This window comes from Xyrauchen texanus, chromosome 5, assembly GCF_025860055.1.
Source record: "Xyrauchen texanus isolate HMW12.3.18 chromosome 5, RBS_HiC_50CHRs, whole genome shotgun sequence".
Classification (NCBI taxonomy): Eukaryota; Metazoa; Chordata; class Actinopteri; order Cypriniformes; family Catostomidae; genus Xyrauchen; species Xyrauchen texanus.
The window spans coordinates 8409206-8433362 of NC_068280.1; the positions used below are offsets into that span (position 1 = coordinate 8409206).

Here is a 24157-nt window from a genome sequence, read left to right on the forward strand (position 1 = left end):
CAGGCCATTCTACAGCGTCTGTCTCAGTTCGGACTGGGGAGAACACTTCCCACTGAGGTTGTTTCAAAAAGCATTGGGGTTTATGGTGGTGGCATCCACCTTCATTCCATTATGACTATTTCACATAAGACCTCTTCAGTGCTGGCTCAAGCACAATGTGCCATGACATGCTTAGCACCATGGGCACCATTGATGAGACTGATGCGGCATCTCATTTCCCTGAGAGCAACATATGTCCCAGGACGTCTGAATTATGGTGCGGACCTATTGTCACGACAAGGAGTAATACTGAGCGAATGGAGACTTAATCCTCAGATTGTCCTCTGTGGAGAACACTCACTGTCCCCTCTGGTAATCAAAGTCCCAAGCCCCGCTGGGAGCAAACACAATGGCCCACAAATGGCCGGCGAAATGCAAATATGCATTTCCCCTGGTGTGCCTCCTTCACCATGTCATATGCAAAGTCCGAGAGGATAAGGAAACGATTCTATTGTTTGCACTGAAATGGACCAATCAGTCATGGGTTCCAGAAATTATAGACATTTTTGGACGGTTGGGAAATAGCACTGAGGAGGTGTCTCCTCTCTCAGGCGCAAGGCACAATCTGGCATCCCCGGCCCAAGCTGTGGAACCTGCATGTGCGGCCCCTGAAGGGAGCACGCTAAACACGCCAGAACTGACGCATTTAGTTATGGACACCATTTTACTGGCCAGCGCGCCATCCACGAGGGGCCTCTATGCACTAAAATGGAATGTGTTCACTGATTGGTGTCTTTCACATGGCAAAGACCCAGTGAACTGCCCATACCTGAAATTCTAAGAACGACTGCACGCAGGACTCACTCCATCAATGCTCAAAGTTTATGTGATGACTATATCTGAGTATCATGCACCTGAAGCCGGTGCCACTATAGGCAAACATGATTTAATCATACGTTTCTTAGAGGAGCAAGATGGTTAAATCCCACTTGGCCGGCTACAGTCCCGACTTGGGATCTAACTTTGGTCCTAAAAGCGCTCGTATGCCCCCCTTCGAGCCATTGGACTCTGTTGATTTGCTTTTGCTCTCTATTAAGACGGCATTACTGCTGGCCCTGGCCTCAGTAAAAGAGGTCGGTGATTTACTTTCTCACTAGATCATTGATGCGATTGCCTTGGCTTACGAGACGGAGGTTAAGATTTGCCCACACTCAACTAGATGTATGGCCTCCTATAGACAAACGGTGTGTCTTTTGAAGCATGATGGTTTTCTCAAAACACATTCGCAAGGATTTACAACCTAGATATAACGTCTCTCTCTTTGCAAGTCCTCTCTGTTTAGAGCACTTGTTTTTTCATTGGCCAAACATATACTTATGCTCCTCCTTTTAAGGACTGGCTCCCCCATCATTTTTCACAACCACTTGCATTCAGGCCATTGTAATTTCCCATAAAATCACAAGCACATTCATTATAAGAAAAAAGTCCTTCCCGACTGGGTTCATGAAGGGGTTAATTCATACTATATGACTATAGTTCATATATCCATTTGGAGTGTTCCCCGCCTGGCCCAACATGAGGGTCACTCACTTGTTGTCGCCGTCCAGTGGGACTGCAGCATCATGCTTCCTCTCTGGAAGGTTATTGGTAGTGCGGCATGATGGGACTATGTTCCCCATATGCATTAGCAGGACGCAATGTCAAGTGTACTAAGTCATAAGGGAACATCTCAGTTACGTACGTACCTCGATTCCCTGAAATGAATCGAACGAGACATTGCGTAAGCTGGCCGCACTACAGACTCAGAGTTCTTTGAGGTGCGAGTGATGCGCTCTTTGTCCCTCAGTCAGAAAATTGTGAAGAATGTTGTTGGCGCGCCTGCTTTTATAGCAGGCAGCTTCGTGCCTAAAGGACAGGGCTCAAGCACCATAGCCAATATTAGAATCGGCATTATTGTAGAGGTCTTTTAGAAGGACACTCCCTATATGCATCAGCAGGACGCAATGTCTCGTTCCTTCGTCTCTGTGAGCGCACGTTACGTACGTAACCGAGATGATATACTGTACATGTTGCCTAATAGTCATTTGTTTGTCCCATACCTTTAGATATTCTCACTTCATCACATGGGTGCACAAACATAGCCCGGCAATAATTGGACAGTTCAATCAGCTTTTGGCAAACATATCCGCCCATGCCCTTATAATAAACTCAATTTCCACACAGCTGTGGGCAGATATATTGTCAGAACCGCTATATATTTTTTCACCAAATGCCCTGACACAGCATTTTTTTTCCTCTATTTTTCTACATTGCTTGTTCAAGACATATACACAGAATTCATTATTGACAAACCGCAGAACCTTGTTGCAATCCAAGGATATTCTCAGTAGAAAAGTGCTGACGTTGTATTTTTATGTTGCAATCTTTGATTGTTATTTTTTTTTTTGTCTTAAATATTATTTTCAGTTGACATCAGCTCCATCCAAATGTCATTTTTGTTTGGAACTGTTGTTTTTTGTATAACCACTTACAAATAACTATATCATCTTACAGTGAAATGTTTGTATCATGTGTATTGAGAAAAATGTGTTTAATTGTCATAAGAACTGTTCACATTCCAAATTTGAACAAAAATGGGCTCAATTTTCCTTAAAAAAAAAAATTCTAATAAAAAATAAATCGCTATTAATCGATTAACATTTTTTAATCAAATTAATTACATGGTGAGCCGATTAATTAATCAAATTTATATGTAAATATTTGCTGAGAAAGCCCCTCAGATAACAATAATTTAATACATAATGATGAAATATATTATATTAATATATAATGATGAAAATAGTTATATTTAAATAATACATTATATATAAAAATATTCATATATATATATCTATACAGTATCTCACATTTTTGTAAATATTTGATTTATATATTTTCATGTGACAACACTGAAGAAATGACACTTTGCTGCAATGTAAAGTAGTGAGTGTACAGCTTGTATAACAGTGTAAATCAGCTGTCCCCTCAAAATAACTCAACACAGCCATTAATATCTAAACCGCTGGCAACAAAAGTGAGTACACCCCTAAGTGAAAATGTCCTGGATGGCAGGGGCAGACTAAAGACAAACTGTGCCGCTGTGATTTAATGTGCTTAGTAACGTCATTTTTCCCACCATGTCCGATATTAAAATCAGTGCGACACACTTTGCAAAAGGCGTGGGCATTGTCGATATGGCTTCGAGATATGAAATTAAATTTTTCCGTTCAGCTGTTGTTAAACTTCCATGTGTATATATATATACACTCACCTAAAGGATTATTAGGAACACCATACTAATACTGTGTTTGACCCCCTTTCGCCTTCAGAACTGCCTTAATTCTACGTGGCATTGATTCAACAAGGTTCTGAAAGCATTCTTTAGAAATGTTGGCCCATATTGATAGGATAGCATCTTGCAGTTGATGGAGATTTGTGGGATGCACATCCAGGGCACGAAGCTCCGTTCCACCACATCCCAAAGATGCTCTATTGGGTTGAGATCTGGTGACTGTGGGGGCCATTTTAGTACAGTGAACTCATTGTCATGTTCAAGAAACCAATTTGAAATGATTCGAGCTTTGTGACATGGTGCATTATCCTGCTGGAAGTAGCCATCAGAGGATGGGTACATGGTGGCCATAAAGGGATGGACATGGTCAGAAACAATGCTCAGGTAGGCCGTGGCATTTAAACGATGCCCAATTGGCACTAAGGGGCCTAAAGTGTGCCAAGAAAACATCCCCCACACCATTTCACCACCAGCCTGCACAGTGGTAACAAGGCATGATGGATCCATGTTCTCATTCTGTTTACGCCAAATTCTGACTCTACCATCTGAATGTCTCAACAGAAATCGAGACTCATCAGACCAGGCAACATTTTTCCAGTCTTCAACTGTCCAATTTTGGTGAGCTCTTGCAAATGATAGCCTCTTTTTCCTATTTGTAGTGGAGATGAGTGGTACCCGGTGCGGTCTTCTGCTGTTGTAGCCCATCCGCCTCAAGGTTGTGCGTGTTGTGGCTTCACAAATGCTTTGCTGCATACCTCGGTTGTAAGGAGTGGTTATTTCAGGCAAAGTTGCTCTTCTATCAGCTTGAATCAGTCGGCCCATTCTCCTCTGACCTCTAGCATCAACAAGGCATTTTCAGCCCACAGGACTGCCGCATACTGGATGTTTTTCCCTTTTCACACCATTCTTTGTAAACCCTAGAAATGGTTGTGCGTGAAAATCCCAGTAACTGAGCAGATTGTGAAATACTCAGACCGGCCCGTCTGGCACCAACAACCATGCCACGCTCAAAATTGCTTAAATCACCTTTCTTTCCCATTCTGACATTCAGTTTGGAGTTCAGGAGATTGTCTTGACCAGGACCACACCCCTAAATGCATTGAAGCAACTGCCATGTGATTGGTTGATTAGATAATTGCATTAATGGGAAATTGAACAGGTGTTCCTAATAATCCTTTAGGTGAGTGTATATATATATATAGAGAGAGAGAGAGAGAGATTTTTTTTTTTCTCCGGAGCACCACCTGAGTCTTCTCCACCCATCTACCAGTGATGCTTGATTCAACTTCCCGCGTCTACTACCTGCGCAGAGCAGCTGGGTCATAGGTTGCCAGGTTGAAGCCACAAATGGGTTGAAATTTGTATGATGTGTCGATTGTGTGAGTAGAATGTGTTTCATACAAGATCTGGCAACTGGACAACCTTGAAATAATATAGTGATGTGATTATTCATATAACGAGGTTTGGGCCTTACAAATTACGTGAGTTTCCCGGGAGAAATAACAAAACGGGAGAGGGGGTGGGAGACCGGGAGTGTTGACAGGTATGGTTATGTCGTGTCATAAACATACCATTTTTAGGTCGCTGTATGAAGTTAAACATAATTTAATACTTACAAAAACACATCTCTTGAGATCCCCAAGTTTGGATTTGTGCTCCATCTAGCTGTTTTGAACACAAGAACACATCCTCGTGTTGTGCTGTCTGCTGGAGGGTTGGTTTGTTCTCGGTATAAGCATTGCATTGCCTATACAACTGGAGTTTCACTTACTGCCAGCCCATCTTTCACCAACAAACATGCCACGGTCTAAATAACTAAGATCACATTTTTCCCCCATTCTGATGGTTGATGTGAACATTAACTGATGCTCCTGACCCGTATCTGAATGATTTTACACACTGCACTGCTGCCACACGATGCATGGATAATTGTTGGTGCCAGACAGGCTGGTTTGAACATTTCTTTAACTGCTGATCTCCAAGGATTTTCACATGTAGCAGTCTCTAGAATTTTCTCAGAATTGTGCCAAAAACAAAAAACATCCAGTGAGGATCGGTGCTCTGGATGGAAATGCCTTGTTAATGAGAGAGGTCAACAGAGCCAAACTGTTCAAACTGACAAAGTCTACGGTAACTCATATAACCGCTCTGTACAATTGTGGTGAGAAATATACCATCTGAGAATGCTATTCTGAGATGCGGATTGGCACTGTTTTGGCGGCACAAGGGGGAGCTACTCAATATTAGGCAGGTGGTTTTAATGTTGTGGCTGATCGGTGTAAGATGCAGCTACCGCAATGCAGGAAAGTTGTTGTATAATTGTAAGGTACTTGTGTAAAGTTGTAAAGAGTTGTGGAGAAGTCTCACTGCAGCTAAAATGCAATTTTAAAGGCTAGTTAAAAATAGATAAATCAATTTATTCGGAATATATTGATTTGTGCAGAGATATTGCGAAGAACTCCCTCCTAAGATGGCGTATCTTCATCTACTGGACATTTCTTGGGGTTTTTGATGCAATGGTCTTCTTCTTTGGTGCTTTCTTCCTTTTCGACAACACGACCTTCACCAGCAATGGACAGGTAATACAGTCACCGTCTAAACCAGTGTTTTCTTTTCAAAGTTTGTCTGTGTGTTTTTTAATAGACTTGACCAGCTGTGTTGTTTTGCCTTTAGTTTGTTTTTCTCAATCAAATACAGCTATCACAGTGATTGAATGGGTGGCCATTGCTTGTTTTTGGTAAAGTGGTTTCAGTGCTTGTAAAGTACGTACTGTACATCATTTGTGGTTAACTGTGGTCTTGATCCAGCTTGCAGACGTTAGTCTGTCCTCCTTTGCGAAATGTTTAAAGTCATTACAGGTGCTCCTCCATTCATTTATGCAACACAGCATGCTGGGTTAATCAGTCAGACCAGACATCTTTCTCTGTGCCATTAAGTTAAATCATAGTAACCTTTTTGGATTGTTTTTTACCTGTTTGATTTACTTTTTTCAGTTATAACATCCTAATTATTTCTTTACTTTCTTGCTCCCCTGTCCCCACCCTCCCTTTCCCTCTGATCTTTCGTTTTTCTCTCTCTATCTGTATGTCTCCCTCTCTCTTTTCCTCCTATGCTCCTTCTTACCTCTCCCTTTTTTGGCTTTCTTTTCTTTTTCTGCTTCTCTTCCTTTCTTCAGCTAATGGCCACCAACACACAGATGGTAAGCCTGTCCCTATCTGTTTCTCATCCTATTTTTAGTTTTAATTTTATTGTTACCCTCCTCCTCCTCCTCACCCTAAACCCTCTCTCACTCACATAGTGTCTGCTAACCGTTCACTACCATCGTAGCTCCCAAACAGTACCATAGGACATCCTAGTGTCCCATGTTCCAAAGGACCAGTCATTGTAGGTATAGAGTAGCAACCCTCCCTCCCCACCCCACATTCATCTTCCTATGTCTATCATCTTGTGATGGAGTAGGAGTTTGTGTCCGTCCCCGTGTGTCACGTTGCGACTGTGTTTTTTGCAAAACACCGAGATGGAAAGGTGTTGTCATACTCATCCTCTTCGGTCTGTAGGATACACATCCATCCTCACATGACTCACTGCAAGGGCAAATGAGGGAACAAGAAAATATAATTGTGCTTTCTTTGGTTATAGTAATTAATTGAACTTGTTGAAAGGAAGAGAATCTATTCAAACGTTTTAAGTTTTAGTTACAAGTAATCTTTCAAAGTGGAATTCTGTAGGAACTGAACTGGAATTTTTAGAATAAATGATTTGGAATAGTTTGCCTAAAAATGAAAGTTATGTCATCATTTAATCAAGTCTTTCCAAACCTTGATGACTTTCTTTCTCCACTCACTAGACCCAAAATAATACATGTTGATTAATATATTGGTCACTACTTTCTAAATAATGAAAGTGAATGGGGGATTTTCTTGGAATATATACAGTATATTTGCTTTATATTCCACACTTTCAAAGTCATTCAGTATTTATTTGAGAGCAAAATTGACTAAAATCTCAAATATAGCATATGTTTCAGAGGGTTTTGAATATAGTCAAGTCATATGTGCTACTTTTATGAAACTTTTGATGATGTTGGGGATGAGTCCCCATTCACTGCCATTAAATGAAAAAGAGTGTCCAGTGCATACTTCAACATTACTCATTTTGTGTTCCATGTAACAAATTAAACATCTTAAGGGTTTGGATGAAATATATGATGGCGTTTTAATTTTGGGTTATTTAAGCATTATCAGATTGAGTACAAAACTGTAAAACTGTGCACTTCATATTTGTGTTTCTCTTTTTTTCAACTAAAATAGTGAGATTCACTTTAGCAAGATTCATTTTGGCAATATCCTTTTATATCATTTGCCCTTGACATGATTTTATAACATCCAATTTCATTTTGATTGCTCACCCAGGTAAGTTTAACACATTTCTTCAAAACGTTGTGTTCTCGTGCTTGTTTTTTAAAAATGTCAACTCGTCGACATTATATAGTTCACCAAAACCATTTGGTACCATAGAGTCTTTGACTCAGTCGTGTTTTGTTATGGCTTGTTGACTTTTGTGAATCATGCTTTTTAAAAGTAAAGAGCCAGTGATTTTATAAAGAGCGCTCTATCTGGAGTTGATATTGTTTTGCATTGTGTCTTTGACAAAGCAGGCAGATAGAGGAAAGGTCTAGAACAGATATCCATTGTGTCTAAACTCAGCCATTTGCCATGACTGCAAACAATAAAGGAGCAAAAAACACAGACAGTAGTTTTATTGAGCCCAAATGGCAATGCTTAAACCATTATAACATTTTAAAGGACCATCGAAGCTCAATATGAATTTATGTGCCTTTTATGGACAAAAATGTAAAATGTATATGACACCACCAACTCTTCAAGACATTGTTAATGATTTCCATAAAACAATTTAGGAAGATGCAGAGGTGCTTTCTTTTACAGCACTATGAAAATGATGATATAATGCTACAGTTCAAGCTTTTTTTTGCTGGGTGTTTATTTACAGGAGATGTTTTAAGGAAATTTGATGAATTTCCTATGCATGTATTTATATTAGGGCTGGGAAATTTAATGCATTAATTTCTCTGATTAATAATTGACTGATTAACACGTTAAAAAATGTAAACGTTTAATGCAGTATGCATTTTTCCCAGATGAAATTGCCATATAAACATTTCCAGGAGGTACATGCTTGAATTGACTGCACATCCTAGCACAGAAACTGATTGTGTGGAGCAGTGCACACATATTCATCACATGTGGCGCATGTCCCAGGCATAATAAACACGGGAGATTTACTTTTCGTAGAATGGAGACTTCACCTTCAAGCGGTGAGCCAGGTGTAAAAGAGATGCGGGCAAGCTGCCGTATTTCATCGCATCGCCTAAAAACATTCACTCCAGTGTCAAAAGTGAAACCGGGTGATAGAGACTTAGCATGTGCACGAGAGACTGAACGTCAGCCAGAGAAAATAATAGTTTTGAGATTTTAAACTTCAGAATTTAATATGTTTTACTTCTGTATGTATATTGTCTAATAATGCATTGGCAATGTACACAAGTTTATATTGCCAATAAAGCTTGATATGAATTGAATCTGCCCATTTGATCCTATTAATAAAAAAGTAAATTGGAAAACACAAGAATATTTTGCCCATTGCAGCATGTTCATTGATTTTATGGCATGTAAATATATATTTGTATCAAAGATTAATAAACGTAAACATGTGTTTAATTAACTCTACCTGCAAAAATGGCCTCAATGCTAACATATGTAAATGAAAAAGCCACATATTTTGTTTCAAATAGTCTACCCAGTGCTACTCAATTCTTTCAGTCTGAGAGGTCTATTTGTCAGTGTTCAGCAGAGTTAAAGGGAGGAAAACAGGCTTTTATGCTGACAGAATTAACATGCACAACCCTGTAGTGTTTCAGGTTTGTAAAACTAAAAGGGTCTGCTGTGCACTAACACCCACTCAAGTGGCTTTTTACAGATCTGTGTCAATCCATTTTTGCCTTTTTCAATATTTCTCTGTTCCAGATGTTTGGAAATTGGACTTTCGGAACACTCGTTTTCACTATCTTGGTGTTCACGGTCACGTTAAAGGTAAAACATCTGGACAACAACAACAACACACACATAAACACATACACTCTAAAGCAGTGGTTCTTTTCTGGTTGCGTTCAGGACACAGATTTTACACTGGAAATCAATTGGCGACCCAACATAGTACCCAACATTTTTATTACAAAAGTGAACAAAAATGTACTCAAAATCAAACAATGAGATGTACTGATATTGCCATGAACTGCATAGGCCCTACAATGTACATGTTTTTGGTTTTGTCTCTTGAATTTCAATGGTTTCATGCTCTCAGCACCCAATACCATTCTTAATAATTTCTTAACATTTATCCTAAGAAATGTTGTCATTTTTTTTTTCTTAAAAACATTTTTGTTAATCCGGGCCTTGGGTTTGCAACCCACCAAATGCCCACCTAACAGGGAAAGTTCCAATATCTTCACCTTATGATGTTATTCCAATTCAATAAAAGTTCTCACAATGTCAGGGAAAAAGTTCTTAGTGCAACATTGTTTATATGTCCCTAAAACTAGATTTCTTTAAAAACAATTCTAAAGGCGTATCACATTTACCTTTGCATGGAGAAATTCCCTGCAATCGTGAATTTCCTGTGATGGACTTCCACTGGCAATGAAATTTCCCCAGCGTATTTCGCATGGAATTCAGGTTTGGTAAACTTTGAAAGGCGAAATAGCCACTTTGACCAATAGGAAGTTGTGACCTCTGTGTGGGCGGTGCTTCATACACAGCTACTCTGAATATTCACAATGGACAAGGATATAATTTTAGCAGCAAGTTTCTGCAGTATTTACCTTCACTAATTCAGAGTTTTAAGTACAGCATTTAAAACAGACTGCTTGGCAATACGTTTTTTGCTGGTTTCACACACATTCAATATCCACCCACGCCTTCTTTGCCCATGTAATTTCGTTGTGCAAAGATAAATGTGACCGCACTTTGGGAGTGAAATATGATAAAGAAGTTTAGTTTCCGGGTGCCTGGTAGCTCAGCGAGTATTGACGCTGGCTACCATCCCTGGAGTCGTGAGTTAGAATCCAGGGTGTGCTGAATGACTCAAATGACCTAAGCGACCAAATTGGCCCGGTTGCTAAGGAAGGTAATGTCACACGGGGTAACCTCCTTGTGGTCATGATTAATGGTTCTCACTCTCAATGTGGCGCATGGTACATTTTGTGTGGGTCGCAGAGAGTAGCATGAGCCTCCACGCGTTGGGAGTCTCCGCGGTGTCATGCACGAGCCAAGGCATAAGATGTGCGGATTGACGGTCTCAGAAGCAGAGGGTAGCATCACATGGGGTAACCTCCTCGTGGTCACTCTAATGAGGTTCGCTCTCAGTGAGGTGCGTGTGGACACCGCTGAGAATATCGTGAAGCCTCAACACGCGCTCAGCAAGCCACGTGATAAGATGTGCGGATTGACGGTCTCAGATGCAGAGGCAACTGAGCTTTGTCCTCTACCACTCAGATTGAGGCGAGTCACAGGACTTAGAGCACACTGGGTATTGGGCATTCCAAATTAGAGAGAAAAAGGGGACAAAATAAAAAAGAAGGAAAAAAGAAGTTACATTTTCAGGAAAGGCAAATTAACCTTTAAATAACATTCTAATTTCATTAAGAAAACTGGACATGTTTACAGGACCCACAACTACAATGTAACACTGGGTGAGAGCCACTGCTGTGGAGAACATGTATCATTCATTATCTTGGCTCTTAAATTGCTGAATCTTCCTATCTCTCACTGTGTGTGTGTTTTAGCTGGCCCTGGACACACATTACTGGACGTGGATCAACCACTTTGTAATATGGGGGTCTCTGCTTTTCTATGTGATCTTCTCTCTGCTGTGGGGAGGCATCATTTGGTATGGTCTAATCTCACAATTTAATGATCAATGGTGCAAATTGTATGAAAACGTGACTGGTTTATTAATCTACAAATGCCTCCTCTTTGCTTTCTGTAGGCCTTTCCTGAACTATCAAAGGATGTACTATGTGTTCATGCAGATGTTGTCCAGTGGTCCCGCATGGCTCAGTATAATCCTGCTGATAATAGTCAGTCTTTTGCCTGATGTGTTGAAGAAAGTGTTATGTAGAGCTCTATGGCCAACAACCACAGAGAGAATACAGGTAAGAACTAATTTACAATAAAGTATGTGAATGTGCAATCTACTGTACTGATACAATTAGTTGTATCATGTAAGATGCCAAAAATGTATAATATTTTATAATATTTCTGGGGGGTTTTCTATATATGTTTTTTTCCCACAGTTTTTAAATTAAGATTAAAGTTTGAAAATGTAAAATTGTCTTGCATTACAAAATGTAACATTACATTTTTGCATACTGAATTAAAATGCAGCATTTTATTTACACCAATGCAAAACGTAAAACCTTAACTTACCTAAAACTGGTATTTGCCTCAGATAATATTATACAACAGTATATGTCATTGCCATTGCTATTTAAAATAATTTATATTTTATATAAAACTACTGTATGTATAATTTTTTCGTATTATACAAATAATTGTCAATCTGAAGCAGGTCAATGTTTGTATTGTTTTTTGATAATGGGTAAAAATTGGTCTTTAGACTTACACTTGCATCGGATTGGTTCCCAGTATCCTTGATGTAAGTCAATTATGGTTGCAGTGTATGATTCCCTTCATTTGTTGATTCTTCATTACATTGGATGTGATGGTTTTGAGCCATTAAATTACTGTTTGGATTTGTCGACTCTCTGTGAAACTTTGTATTTGTTACAAAACACATGGTATGTCAGCATACCATGTCAAGAAAAATTTCTGAAAGAAATTTAATTAATGTGTATGTGTGATGAACTGCCTTACCACTGACTTAACCTGTGTGCTCCTTTTCCTCTCATTAACCTCCCCAATTAAACTGTAGATTATTGCTGTCATTTTATCTTTACATTAAGCTCATACTGTAAGTTCAATAATACAATAATCCAATCGAAATTAAAATCGATATTCAATAAGAAAATATGTAGGTTGAGACTTATTCATTAGGTATTCAATCCATTGGAAATTAACTAGATGGTGAAAAGTACAGGCCGAAATATACCCTACACAAATGCAGATTTCTATCTTCGCAAGCTTGATTTTAATGCGTTGTTGTGTTCCACTATGTGACAGAGCGCAATTCATAACACTACTTAAGTATGTGTTGCATACTGGATTTGTTATTATTCAAGAAAACGTTGCTCTGAAAACTCAATGTAGTTCGCTATAGCGCCACTTGTGGCTACGTTGAGTTTTTAGTGCAACATTTTCCTGAATAAAAACAAAATCTAGATTTATGACACGGACATTCGAAGATAACTCTATAGCCCCCTTGAGTACTGCGGATTATTACAGTGACGCAAACACACACGTCAAGCATATTCAACCAAACTGTGCATTGTCAATGCTCGCATTTGTGTACACATGCTTGCGAAAAGTATGTTTCTGGCCTAAGTTGGATTCGTGACATCAGCCTAAAAAGAATGTTGTTTCGGTAGTGTAACGTACACTGATTAATCGTACACAATAAGACCAAGAACAGGTATTAATAAAGTAAAGGGGTCAATTTTGATTTCATGTTCACTTTAAATGTTAAAGTAAATAAATAAAGAGCTAACACTCAGGCCACGTCTACACTAATATGTTTTCATTTGAAAAGCATTTTTCCCTCTACGTTTTGGCCTTCCATCCACACTGAGATGGTGTTTTTGACAATGAAAACTGAGCTTTTTGAAAATGCTCTCCCAAGTGAATACATTTTAAAATGCCGTCTTCGCGGTTGTAGTTTGGACAGGGAAAACAGATATATGTGTTGTCATGTTATGCAGTCATGTGATCCATTTAACCCAAAACATTCAAGATGGCTGCCCATGTTGTAGCAGCGTTGTTGTGCATGATATTCACTTTAATAGTGTTGTTAAAGATAAATGTTACTTTGTACAACCTTCACAATGTATTCCTTCAAAGGCTAGTTGAGGATAATTGTGTTTCAGACCGTACATGGAACGGTGATTTTTCACATGAGCAGTAAGGAGGTTTCAGAGTTTTCATACGTTTTAGTGAGGACAAACAACTTTTGGAAAATGCTTGAAAACAGCAGTGTGGATGTAGAGCTTTTCAAAAACGTCATTTTCAAATGTATCCAGATTAATGTGGACGTAGCCTTAGAATTCCTTAAGCTTTAAAGCTATAGAAAGCGGTTGAAGTTCCATTATTAATATCTTCGCTAGCAGGCTGTTAACCTTTCTAAACCCTGTCTTTTTATTCCTCTATCTCTCTTTCTCTCCACTTTTCCTCTGATGCTTGGCCTTGATCCTTGACCTGTCCACTCCCCTCTGTCTTTAACCCTTGACCTGTGACCCGTGGTAACGGCAGACAAAGCGGCAGTGTCTAACTGCCGAGCAGTCCACCATCTTTATGCTTTCACAAACCTCCAGCAGTGTCAGTTTCTGAACTGAGCAGGAGGTGAAACTTTACACACTCTCTCTCTGCATGTTTATGTGTGTGTCAGTAAGTGATTAAGACACAACAGCGTAATTCATATTTTTCTTTACACATAAGAAATTACAAGACCTACGGTACCTCAGCATGCCAGTAACAGCTCTTGTAGTACTCTGTTGTGTCTCTGTACATGTTCTAAGCCTTACATGTTTGCATGCATAAATCCTTGAGTTCAAACCAGTCTAAACTGGTTTGATGGTCTTAGCTGGTTTTGTCGGTCTCCCAGCCTGCCCATCTGTAAAGTGCCCAAAATAAACCAGCAAAACAGACCACCAAATCAGCTTAGGCTAGTTTAAGCTTTTGTTTCAGCGGGACGTGTATGTTTATATCTGCAAGTGTAATTTATGTTGATGATTTGACATTTTGTACTTAATTATGGAAATTCTATTCATTTTTTTCATAACATTAATTGCTTTATTTTTTTCCATTTAGTCAAGATATTCTATACATTTTTTGACTATGAAAAGATACTGCACATTGGTCTCCTATGCCATATTTGAGTTTGTTTGTGTGATATTTCACAGAGAATGAGGGCTGACAGGATCTTTGAAATGGTTGAAATACACTGTCAGGATTCTCTTCTAGATGGGGTTCAGAACACCTCTGAGGCGTAGCAGCGCAATGGTAAAGAGTATGTTGAGTTCTAGACTAAAGCCAGAAAGAACTAATCCAATCTCAACTCAACTGGAGTTCTCAGATGAAGTTTGAGAATTCTAGAATACAGCTAATTGGCTCCCACCATTGAAAGGTCTTTGGTGCATCTGTGTGGGTCTGTTGCTTGGTGTGAAACCTCCAGACTGACTTGGTGTGGGTTTTAAGCTTCAGAATTAAGCTATTGTGTGTTTGGGTTGTGTTTTGGATCAACATGGGATGTGGTTTGGGGTGTGGAACATGTGACATTAACAGGTCAAAGGGACAGTATATACACAAGTATACACACAAACACAATAACACATCATACTGTATAAACATCTAACACTCTGACATGCATGAATATCTTTTGGCTGAATAAGTGAAAATATTGTAACATTTCTGAATGCCGTTCAGTTTTTATTCTGTCCTAGAAGATGCTTATGACCATTTCTGTTACTATAAAACATGCACAGGATCCTCTATTACATTTGATGCCATTTTAATAAGGCATCACATTTACTAATCAACTTACTAACTTAACTGTATTGAGACAAAATGTAAGGTAATAGATCACCCCAAAATAAAAATGATTTCATTATTTACTCACCCCCATATTGTTCAAACCCCTATCACTCTTTTTATCTACAGAACACAAAAGGATATAGTTGTGATCATGATTTCCATACAGTAGCATTTCATAGAGTTGTGTGCCATATTCCATATGATCACTTTGCATGATGGACCAGTCTTAAATTTAAGTCATTATTCATTCTCAAATCAAGTCATTGATCAACTCATGTAAACGGAGCCAAAAACTAATTAAGCAAAACTTCAATAACATGTAACCTCACTAGTTCTCATGTCATGACGTCATCATGTTTGGTCGCTAGACACGCAACAACTAATCAGGTTTGATATTATAGATGTGTCACCATATTTTATAGGGCCATCTATATATTAGTTGATCAATGATTTGAGAGTGATTTTTGATTTTGAATGACTTAAATTTCAGTTGGTTCATTATACAAAGTGAACGCATGCCTTCAGAAGACTCTGGATATGATGCACGAGTCGCATGGACTACTTTTGGGTCCTTGTATAAACTTTAAAGTGAGTCACTATCAGCTGTTACTGTATGGAAATCAGGGATCGCTTCTTTAATTAAAATATGGCCTTCTGTGTAGCGCAGCAGAAAAAGTCATATGGGTTTGTAATGACCATATTGGGTGAAAACAAAATAGGGTGAACTATTCGTTCAAGGACACCATTTTCAGACTTATAATGTAAAGTAATTTTAACCTTGACCCACCATTGAGGTCAAAACACTCTTGCTAATGTTCTCAAACCAGTTAATCTTGGAACTTCCATTTAAATAGATAGTTCACCCATTTACTCACCTTAATGCCATCCCAGATGTGTATGATTTTCTTTTTTCTGCTGAACAGACTTGAAGATTTTTAGAAGAATATTTCAGCTCTTTAGGTCCATAAAATGCAAGTGAATAGTGGCCAGAATTTTGAAGCTCCAAAAAGCAGATAAAAGCACCTTAAAAGTCATCCATGCCAGACTTTAGTGGTTTAATCCATGTCTTCAGAAGAAATATGATGTGAAACAGATTTAAGTCCTTTATTTACTAATAATGTCCACTTTTACTTTCACCTTCACATTCTTCTTCTTTTAGTTTTGGCAATTTACATTCCTCTGGGCAGGGAGGAGAATTTATAGTAAAAAAGGTCATCAATATTGATCTGTTTCTCATCCACACCTATCATATCGCTTCAGAAGACATGGATTAAACCACTGGAGATTTATTGATTACTTTTATTCTGTCTTTATGTGTTTTGTGGAGATTCAAAGTTCTGGCCACCATTCACTTGTATTTTATGAACCTACAGAGCTGAAATATTCTTCTAAAAATCTTAAGTTTGTGTTCAGCAGAAGAAAGAATGTCATACACATCTAAGATGGCATGAGGGTGAATAAATGAGATCATTTTAATTTTTGGGTGAACTATCTCTTTACATTTTTTAAATCTCTCTAACAGCCTCTCGATCAGTCCATCTCTATTTGAAGAAGATGTTTTGCTTTCCCTGAAGTGATCAAATGTGCAATTTCTAGGACTGAGTTCTCTCACACACTCTTCTGCAAGTGCATGTGTTAAACATTTGTTGTCATTTAGTATCAAGTGTGATATTTTGTTCTTGTTTGCACTGCTTCTTACTGGGGCTTTGGAAATGTGTTGTTTCAACTGCATTTTGTGACATGTTGATGTCCGATGTCTGCACTTATATGCCTGTATTTCACTTTATTTTTCATTCTTTTCTCCAGAATGCCGATAGACTATATAAGGGCCACCTGTCAGAGTTCAGCCCCCTGTCCTCCCTCCACGCTCCACCTGCACGGAAACACGACAGACATGGCAACGAGAGCCAGAACCACGTCCACCGCAGGTCTGAATTCTCCCCTTCCAAAAAACTGATGTGTACCTACTGGGGTGGCAGGCCTGACTACTGCACCTTCAACTCCTTTCTCCGAATTGAGGAAAACCCAAGAATTTCCAGGGCAGCTTACGCTAACAGTGCACCAGGGCCTGAGACCTCTGTTTGATGTAAAATTGTAATCTGGCTTAGTCTATACTAGATTTCTGATTTTGGCCCAGATTATCCCAAATTCAAGATTTGGATTACATCTAGACCCATCTTGACTTCTAATCCATGACTTTATCTTAAACAAAAGCACTGAAATGCACACTTATGGTGTCTATTTACTGTACACACGGGTGATAGTGATGCTGTGTGTTAATTTGTGGGATAGAGGAGGGCCAGACTGAATTGCCTACACCAACTGCATGTGTGGCATACTGTGCTAAGCAGCCTTGGGATCTATTTACCTTGTTTTCTTTATGTAGAGTGTGTGGATATTTAAACGTGAGAGCGTGTTCCCTTTACACTGTGGTTTGTGCGTGTTTACGTGTTAGTTCGCTCACTCCCTCTTGTAATCCTTCATGTGAAAAATTACTTGAAACAACTACACTGGACAGTAGTAGCACAATCCTTCCCTTGTCAAGCACTGATACAATATATCTGAATTTCAACATGTGGATGACAGTTAAAATGGCCTTGGTTGCTCTTAAAACTGACTGTCCTGTTTTTTCTTTTCTCTTTTTTTCTCTCGTTTCCCTTCCCTTTTTTCCTGTGCTCCTTCTCTTTTCTCGTCCTACCTTTTTTTTTATAGAACTAACTGGTGTTGCTTTTGTGCAAACCTGTTATCGAGGAACACTCCATAGGCTGCAATTATCTTTGTCCGATTGCATTGTAAGTGGCTAAATTTGGCCAGTTCTGTTGCTGCACTATACTAGAGCGATATAGGTGTGTGTACCATGGGTGTTTGCATAGGCATTTGTTAGAACCACAAGAAGACATGTTGTAAATGGACTGTCATTATATTCCACTCTTTAACTTTAAGAATGGTGGAAATTACACATTGTAACATTACTCACATTCAGAAGTTCTAAAACCATTAACGAAGGCCACATCCACACTAATGTTTTCATTCTTAAAAAAGCATTGATTTTGCCACATTTACGCTCTCGTCCACAATAGAATGCAGTTTTCCTCCTCCGAAAATGGAGCGTTTCGAAAACACTCTCCATTACTGTATACTATGGAAAACGCTGAAACCAGGAAATCTAAAAATGAAAACAGATTAGTTTGGATGTTGCCTATGGGGCCATTCAGACTGATCGTGTTTTTGTGTTAAAAAAAAAGCTAAAACGTAAAAAAACGGCAAAATACTTGAAAAACATTGAGACATGGCGAAACGGCCAAAAATGTCCATCTAGCACATTTACTTGGAAAAACAGCATATAAGAATGCAAAAACGTGCTCCGTGTGAATGGCCCCTTGTTAAAGTTGATGGCAACCAGTTACTCTGTCTTAGCTGCTTGACGATTTGCTTTAAAATTCTACAACCCCCTAATCAGATATTCCTTTAGTCTAGTTTTCTAGTATAGTATCAGAGATATAATGCTAAAGGCTACGTTAGCAGATCTAGGGACCTTAGCACAACTGTTCTGCCTTAATACAATGTTTCCCATCTTGTGCACCGCAGTTTTGGAACCAAAGGTTGTAAACAAAGTGAAATACTGAGTATATTAATGTGTTAGTTGCCGAATGGTGAAAGAAAATTGGAGGGAAAGTATTTGACGGCATAAGAAGAATCCCACCATATTGCCTTAAGTTGACGTTGCACCAGCTGAGGATGTAGACAGATAAAAGTAGTACTCGACATCTTCCAGTGCAAGCAAAACAGCCCAGGGCTCCTTAAAAAACATTGTACAGCTTGCATATTAGCTGGCAAAGATGTCAAAAAGTGACATATGAAATTTCCATCGGTCCAAATGTCTACAGCTCACAAAAGTGCAGATGAACTACTGTGTCTGTGTATTTTCATGATTGTACTGTAACATCCTATTTGGCTGTCCCCAAAGTGTTTTGTCTGTAATTCTTGGAGCCCTGTGCTGCGTTGCTTGCATCATTTCTTTGTTGCACATTACTATTTCATCATCATCTGATTTAAGTCAGATGTAATTAGACCGTGCTACTTTTCACATACAAGTCATTAAACTTACAGCCTAAGCAAGGTCAGCATCACAGATGACCTCTCTTCACTGTCATGTGCACTTTGTATGGAGAAATGCCTCCTTTCTAGTTGCATAGAAAATTTTCTTTTTAAAATGTATCCAGAAAACATGCCTCATGATTTATGATTTACCTGTTTAATAAGATAACATTCTCATGATTGCTATTTGATCTGTCCATTGCGTTATTTACATTCATGTGAATTCAAACTGAATCTAAATTGAAATCCAATGCGAAAGTAGTTCGGTGTCATGACTTAAATATTTAATAAGATAATGTTCTCATAAAAACGGTCCAAAAATTTATATTTGATTACACATAGTTCAGGTTGATCTCTTTCCAGTATATTAATTCACTTTCACACTAATTCGAACAGAATCTAAATTGAAATCCAATGCGTAAGTAGTTCGGTGTCATTACCTATTAATATGCCATTTTCAAAAAAAATAATATATATATATATATATATATATATTTGATTACTCAAAGATCAGTTCCATCTCTCTCAAGTATATGAATTCACATCCACATTCATTTGAACTGAATTGAAATCCAAATTGATACAATTTCGGTGTAATAACAGTTTTAATAAGATAAAATTCTCATAAAGAGCATTGTCAGTTAATTTATATTTGATTACTCATCATTCAGTTCTATCTCTGTCCAGTAACCGAATACACATTCACACTAATTGAATTCCAAGTTTAATTGAAATCCAGTGTGAAAGCAGTTTAGTGTAGTGACTTAACTATTTAATAAGATAACTTTTCCGTTAAAACTAAAAGTATTATCAGTGGATTGCTTTTTTTACCCAATGATAAGTTTGTTCTCTATTTAGTATATTAATTCACGTTCACACTAATTCAGACTGAAACTGAATTGAAATCTAATGTGATAGTAGTTCAGTGTCACGACTCACCTGTTTAATAAATTAAAATTTTCTTTAAAAAAACTGTAAAAAAAAAATGCTATTTCATGACCTTTAGTTCAGTTTCACCTCTGTCTAGTATATTAATTCACGTTCACACTAATTCAGACTGAAACTGAATTGAAATCTAATGCGAAAGTAGTTTGGTGTTATGGCTTACCTGTTTAATATAGCATTCTCAATAAAAACCAAAACAATCAAAAATGATACTTGATTACTCGAATCTTAATTCCATCTCTGTCCAGTATATTAATTCACATTCACACTAATTGAAATCCAATTTGAATTTAAATTCAAAGTAAAAGTAATTCAGTATAACGACGTAACCGTTTAAGATAATATTCTCATCAAAATGTCGATTCAATTTAATTACCAATAATTCAGTTTTATCCCTGTTCATTATATTAATTTGCATTCACACTAATTCAAATTGAATCTGAATTGAAATTTAATATGAAAGCAGGTCAGTGTAATGAACAAAATGACCACTCTGAAGTTTGTCTGCATGTCTTTTCCCTGCTATCCTTCACATTCCATGCCTGTTTTTTTCTTTGTCTCTGTTTTCTGGAATTTAGTGTATCTTTCCTGGAGCTGTGTTCTTTCATCTCATCTCCACTTCTTTCCTCACATGTGTTTCCTAATCCATCAATCACTTTCACCGTTTTAACCATCATCTATGTTAGAGTCAGGGTTATGGTGAGAGATAAAAAGATTAGGTGATGTCAGAGACTATCAAGCTCACTGGTTTGATAGGTACTCCAAGCTTCTTGTTGGTAGGTGCCTTCTGGTGCTTTTTAAACTCAGTGTATGTTAATGTGTTCAGTCTAGTGAAGCGTCGATTTCTGGGAAACTCCAGTATGCACATACATATGTTGCCTGTCAGTTGGCCTACAACAGAGAATGTCTGATTATAGAATGGTGTTATGGGTATAGTTGGTATATTAAAGGGTGTAAAAATCATTTATTTTGGGGTTTAATGCGATTTAATGTCAATAAAAAAATCACAGTCAGAATAGTAACAATGGAATGTCCTTTTTCATGCACACATTAAATCTAAATATTGAATATATTAATGAGTATATGGATGTCAAGGTTTACAAATGGCGAATTGTTTCACTGAATAATTTAAGTTCTGGTTCAAACGTGTATTATTTTACTCATGCAAATGTAAAATCTGTAAGTCAAATTCAAAAACGGTTTAATTGATTATCAATGTCTGAATATTTGCATGTTCTTCGATGACTTAGTAATGGACCAACCACTGAGCTTTATGAAGTGTTCTCATTTATAAATCACTTTAATAACTTCTGTTAAAGTGTCTCTGAGTCCAGTTCAAGTCACGTGACGCTCATCAAAGAACTAATCAATGCTGGCAAATCTGAAACAAAACAAGAATGTGCTTAAACGTTGATTTAACGTTCATTTCAGTCGGTCACTGTATTTATATTATTATTTTGCATTCTGCTCTATTTCTTACCACTTCTTTCCTCTGTCATAGTTGCTCAACAGCTCTCTCTGGCTTACTGAATGTAACAAAACAAGTAAAAAGCCACTGTTGTGCACTACAAACAATGCATAGCTACATACTACCATAGCTCAAAGAAGTTTATTCTAGAACAAATGGCCCCTTCACTTTTTCTTGTTTCTGTGTGATTCTGACAAACTATTGTTTTGAATCAGAACTATTTTTTTGTAATGTAGGAATAATTTAATCTCTAAACGCTGGCTGCCTCAGAGGTGCGTTCAGGCACTGGCAAACACTGTATTCTGTCTATGTGAAAAAGGTTATATGAAATAGGTATTTTGTATATCTTGTGAAAATCTCTTTTTGCTACTTTTGTATCCAGAGGATGAAGAGAACTACTTACTGTTACAGAGTTAGAATGTTACTGTTGAGTTTTAAAACAACCAAAAGGTCAGTGGAGAAATCAGTTGCAGTTAAAAGGAAAGTTTGAAAAATAGCTTTAACAGTTTGTTGGTTTGATTGTTTGAATGGTTTTTAACGTGTGGTACTGTACAGGTTTTAAGATGACACGTGCATGGTCATTGCTCACACTGAATCTAGGAAGACAAATTAAATACATTCATTGTTTTAAAAGCAGGTGTGACCAAATATTTGATTAGATGCTATAATTGAAGGCTTTACTGCATATAGTTGGGATTTAATCTGTGCCACGCTTTTCAGATTAACACAATACCTTTTGCTTTATTTCATCTGCACAAAGTGTAATGTTGCTCATCAATTTATTAAATATATGTATACAACTGTACACTTAACAGCTTATAAAAATATTAATGTACAGTTTGGGCTCTTTTTGTATAATATTTTTAAAAAGTTGATATCTGTAGATATGTTTTTTTTTCTGTAGCTATTATCATCAAGACAAGAACATTTGCTTGTAATAAATAAATGTAAATGTTTGAAAGTCTAAATGCTTGTGCCTTTCTTTGTTTTCCAATTCTTTATAATATAAAACTAATAATATACACATACAGTATATTTGTATCTCTACCTGCACAATGCTACCAGCGCAAAAAAAATTAAAATATCCAGGACGAGCCCCCAATAATATACTTGCATAAAATAATACAATATTACAATAAAATACAATTTTACTCATACGAATGTAAAATCTGTAAGTCAAAGTCAAAAACGGTTTAATTGATTATCAATGTCTGAATATTTGCATGTTCTTCAATGACTTCTTAATGGACCAACCACTGAGCTTTATGAAGCGTTCTCATTTATAAATCACTTTAATAACTTCTGTTAAAGTGTCTCTGAGTCCAGTTCAAGTCACGTGACGCTCAAAGAACTAATCAATGCTGGCAAATCTGAAACAAAACAAGAATGTGCTTAAATGTTGATTTAACGTTCATTTCAGTCTGTCACTGTATTTATATTATTATTTTCTGTAGCTATTAACAGCAAGACAAGAACATTTGCTTGTAATAAAGAAATGTAAATATTTGAAATTCTTGTGCCTTTCTTTGTTTAATATAAAACTAATAATATACACATACAGTATATTTGTATCTCTACCCTGCACAATGCCACCAGTGCAAAAAAAATAAAAATATCCAGGACGAGCCCCCAATAATATACTTGCATAAAATAATACAATATTACCATTAGAACAACAGCATTATGGAAGTTAAAGAGGTTTGTACCTTAAAACTCTATTTAAGTTTGAAAATAGTTAACTCTGCTTATCTTGTAATAATAATAATAATAATGAAGAAGAAAAGCATGTAATGGTGTAAAGGTATATTATGACCAAAAGGTGGCAGCAAATAGTAACATATTGAGGATACCTGAACCTAGTCAGCTTCTCAGTGATATAACAATTATGAATTATTGGAGTTTTGAATGTAAGAGTATCTAACCTAGACAAATATAATTTAAGGTTTGAATAAAGGTTGTTAATTAATACAGGGAAGATAATATAATCGATTTTGCAGATTGTTGTGGTTAAAAGATGCATAAATTCATTTATTGTGGGATCAAAACAAATCTGAATAGTATAATATAATACTATAATATAGAGAAGTATAATACCGTAGAATAGTAATGAAATCTACAGTATTGCCTTAAAATAGGTTATGAATATTTGTAATATACTGGAATGTATAAACCTAGATCATGTCATAATCATATTGGAAAATATTGCCCAAGATGAGTATGTAATGCTATAATTGTTTATTGTAATATGTTATGCTGTGTTCACATCATGCTACTGAGTTTATAGCCATTTCCTCCTGTCATAAAACACTCCATGGGCAAGTCTCAAAATACCATGCTACAATGTATCTGGCCATTTCACTAAATTAGGATTAATCAGGATAAATAAATACTGTGGCACAGCTGGATGTTCTTGAAGTTGTAATTCTCTCACCAAGTCATCATTTAATATGTTTAATGGAGTGTAAGTTTATTGTGTTCTAGTGTGTGTGTGTTTACTCAATGACTTGTGAAATCTCTATTAGATCTGAAATTGCTGTTATTTGCTAAGATTATTTA

The 24157-nt window shown here is 37.3% G+C and overlaps 1 protein-coding gene across 1 annotated transcript in view; it reads left to right on the forward strand.

Moving 5' to 3' along the window:
• LOC127644105 (phospholipid-transporting ATPase IH-like) overlaps window positions 1-22707 on the forward strand; it is a 98932-nt gene extending 76225 nt beyond the window's left edge. The window contains exons 25-29 of the mRNA XM_052127126.1: window positions 5754-5889; window positions 9355-9420; window positions 11172-11275; window positions 11375-11540; window positions 16897-22707. Coding sequence (XP_051983086.1) covers window positions 5754-5889; window positions 9355-9420; window positions 11172-11275; window positions 11375-11540; window positions 16897-17175 — 751 coding nt within the window. The 3' untranslated portion in view covers window positions 17176-22707. The remainder of the gene's footprint in view (window positions 1-5753; window positions 5890-9354; window positions 9421-11171; window positions 11276-11374; window positions 11541-16896) is intronic.
• The last annotated feature ends 1450 nt before the right edge of the window (window positions 22708-24157 follow it).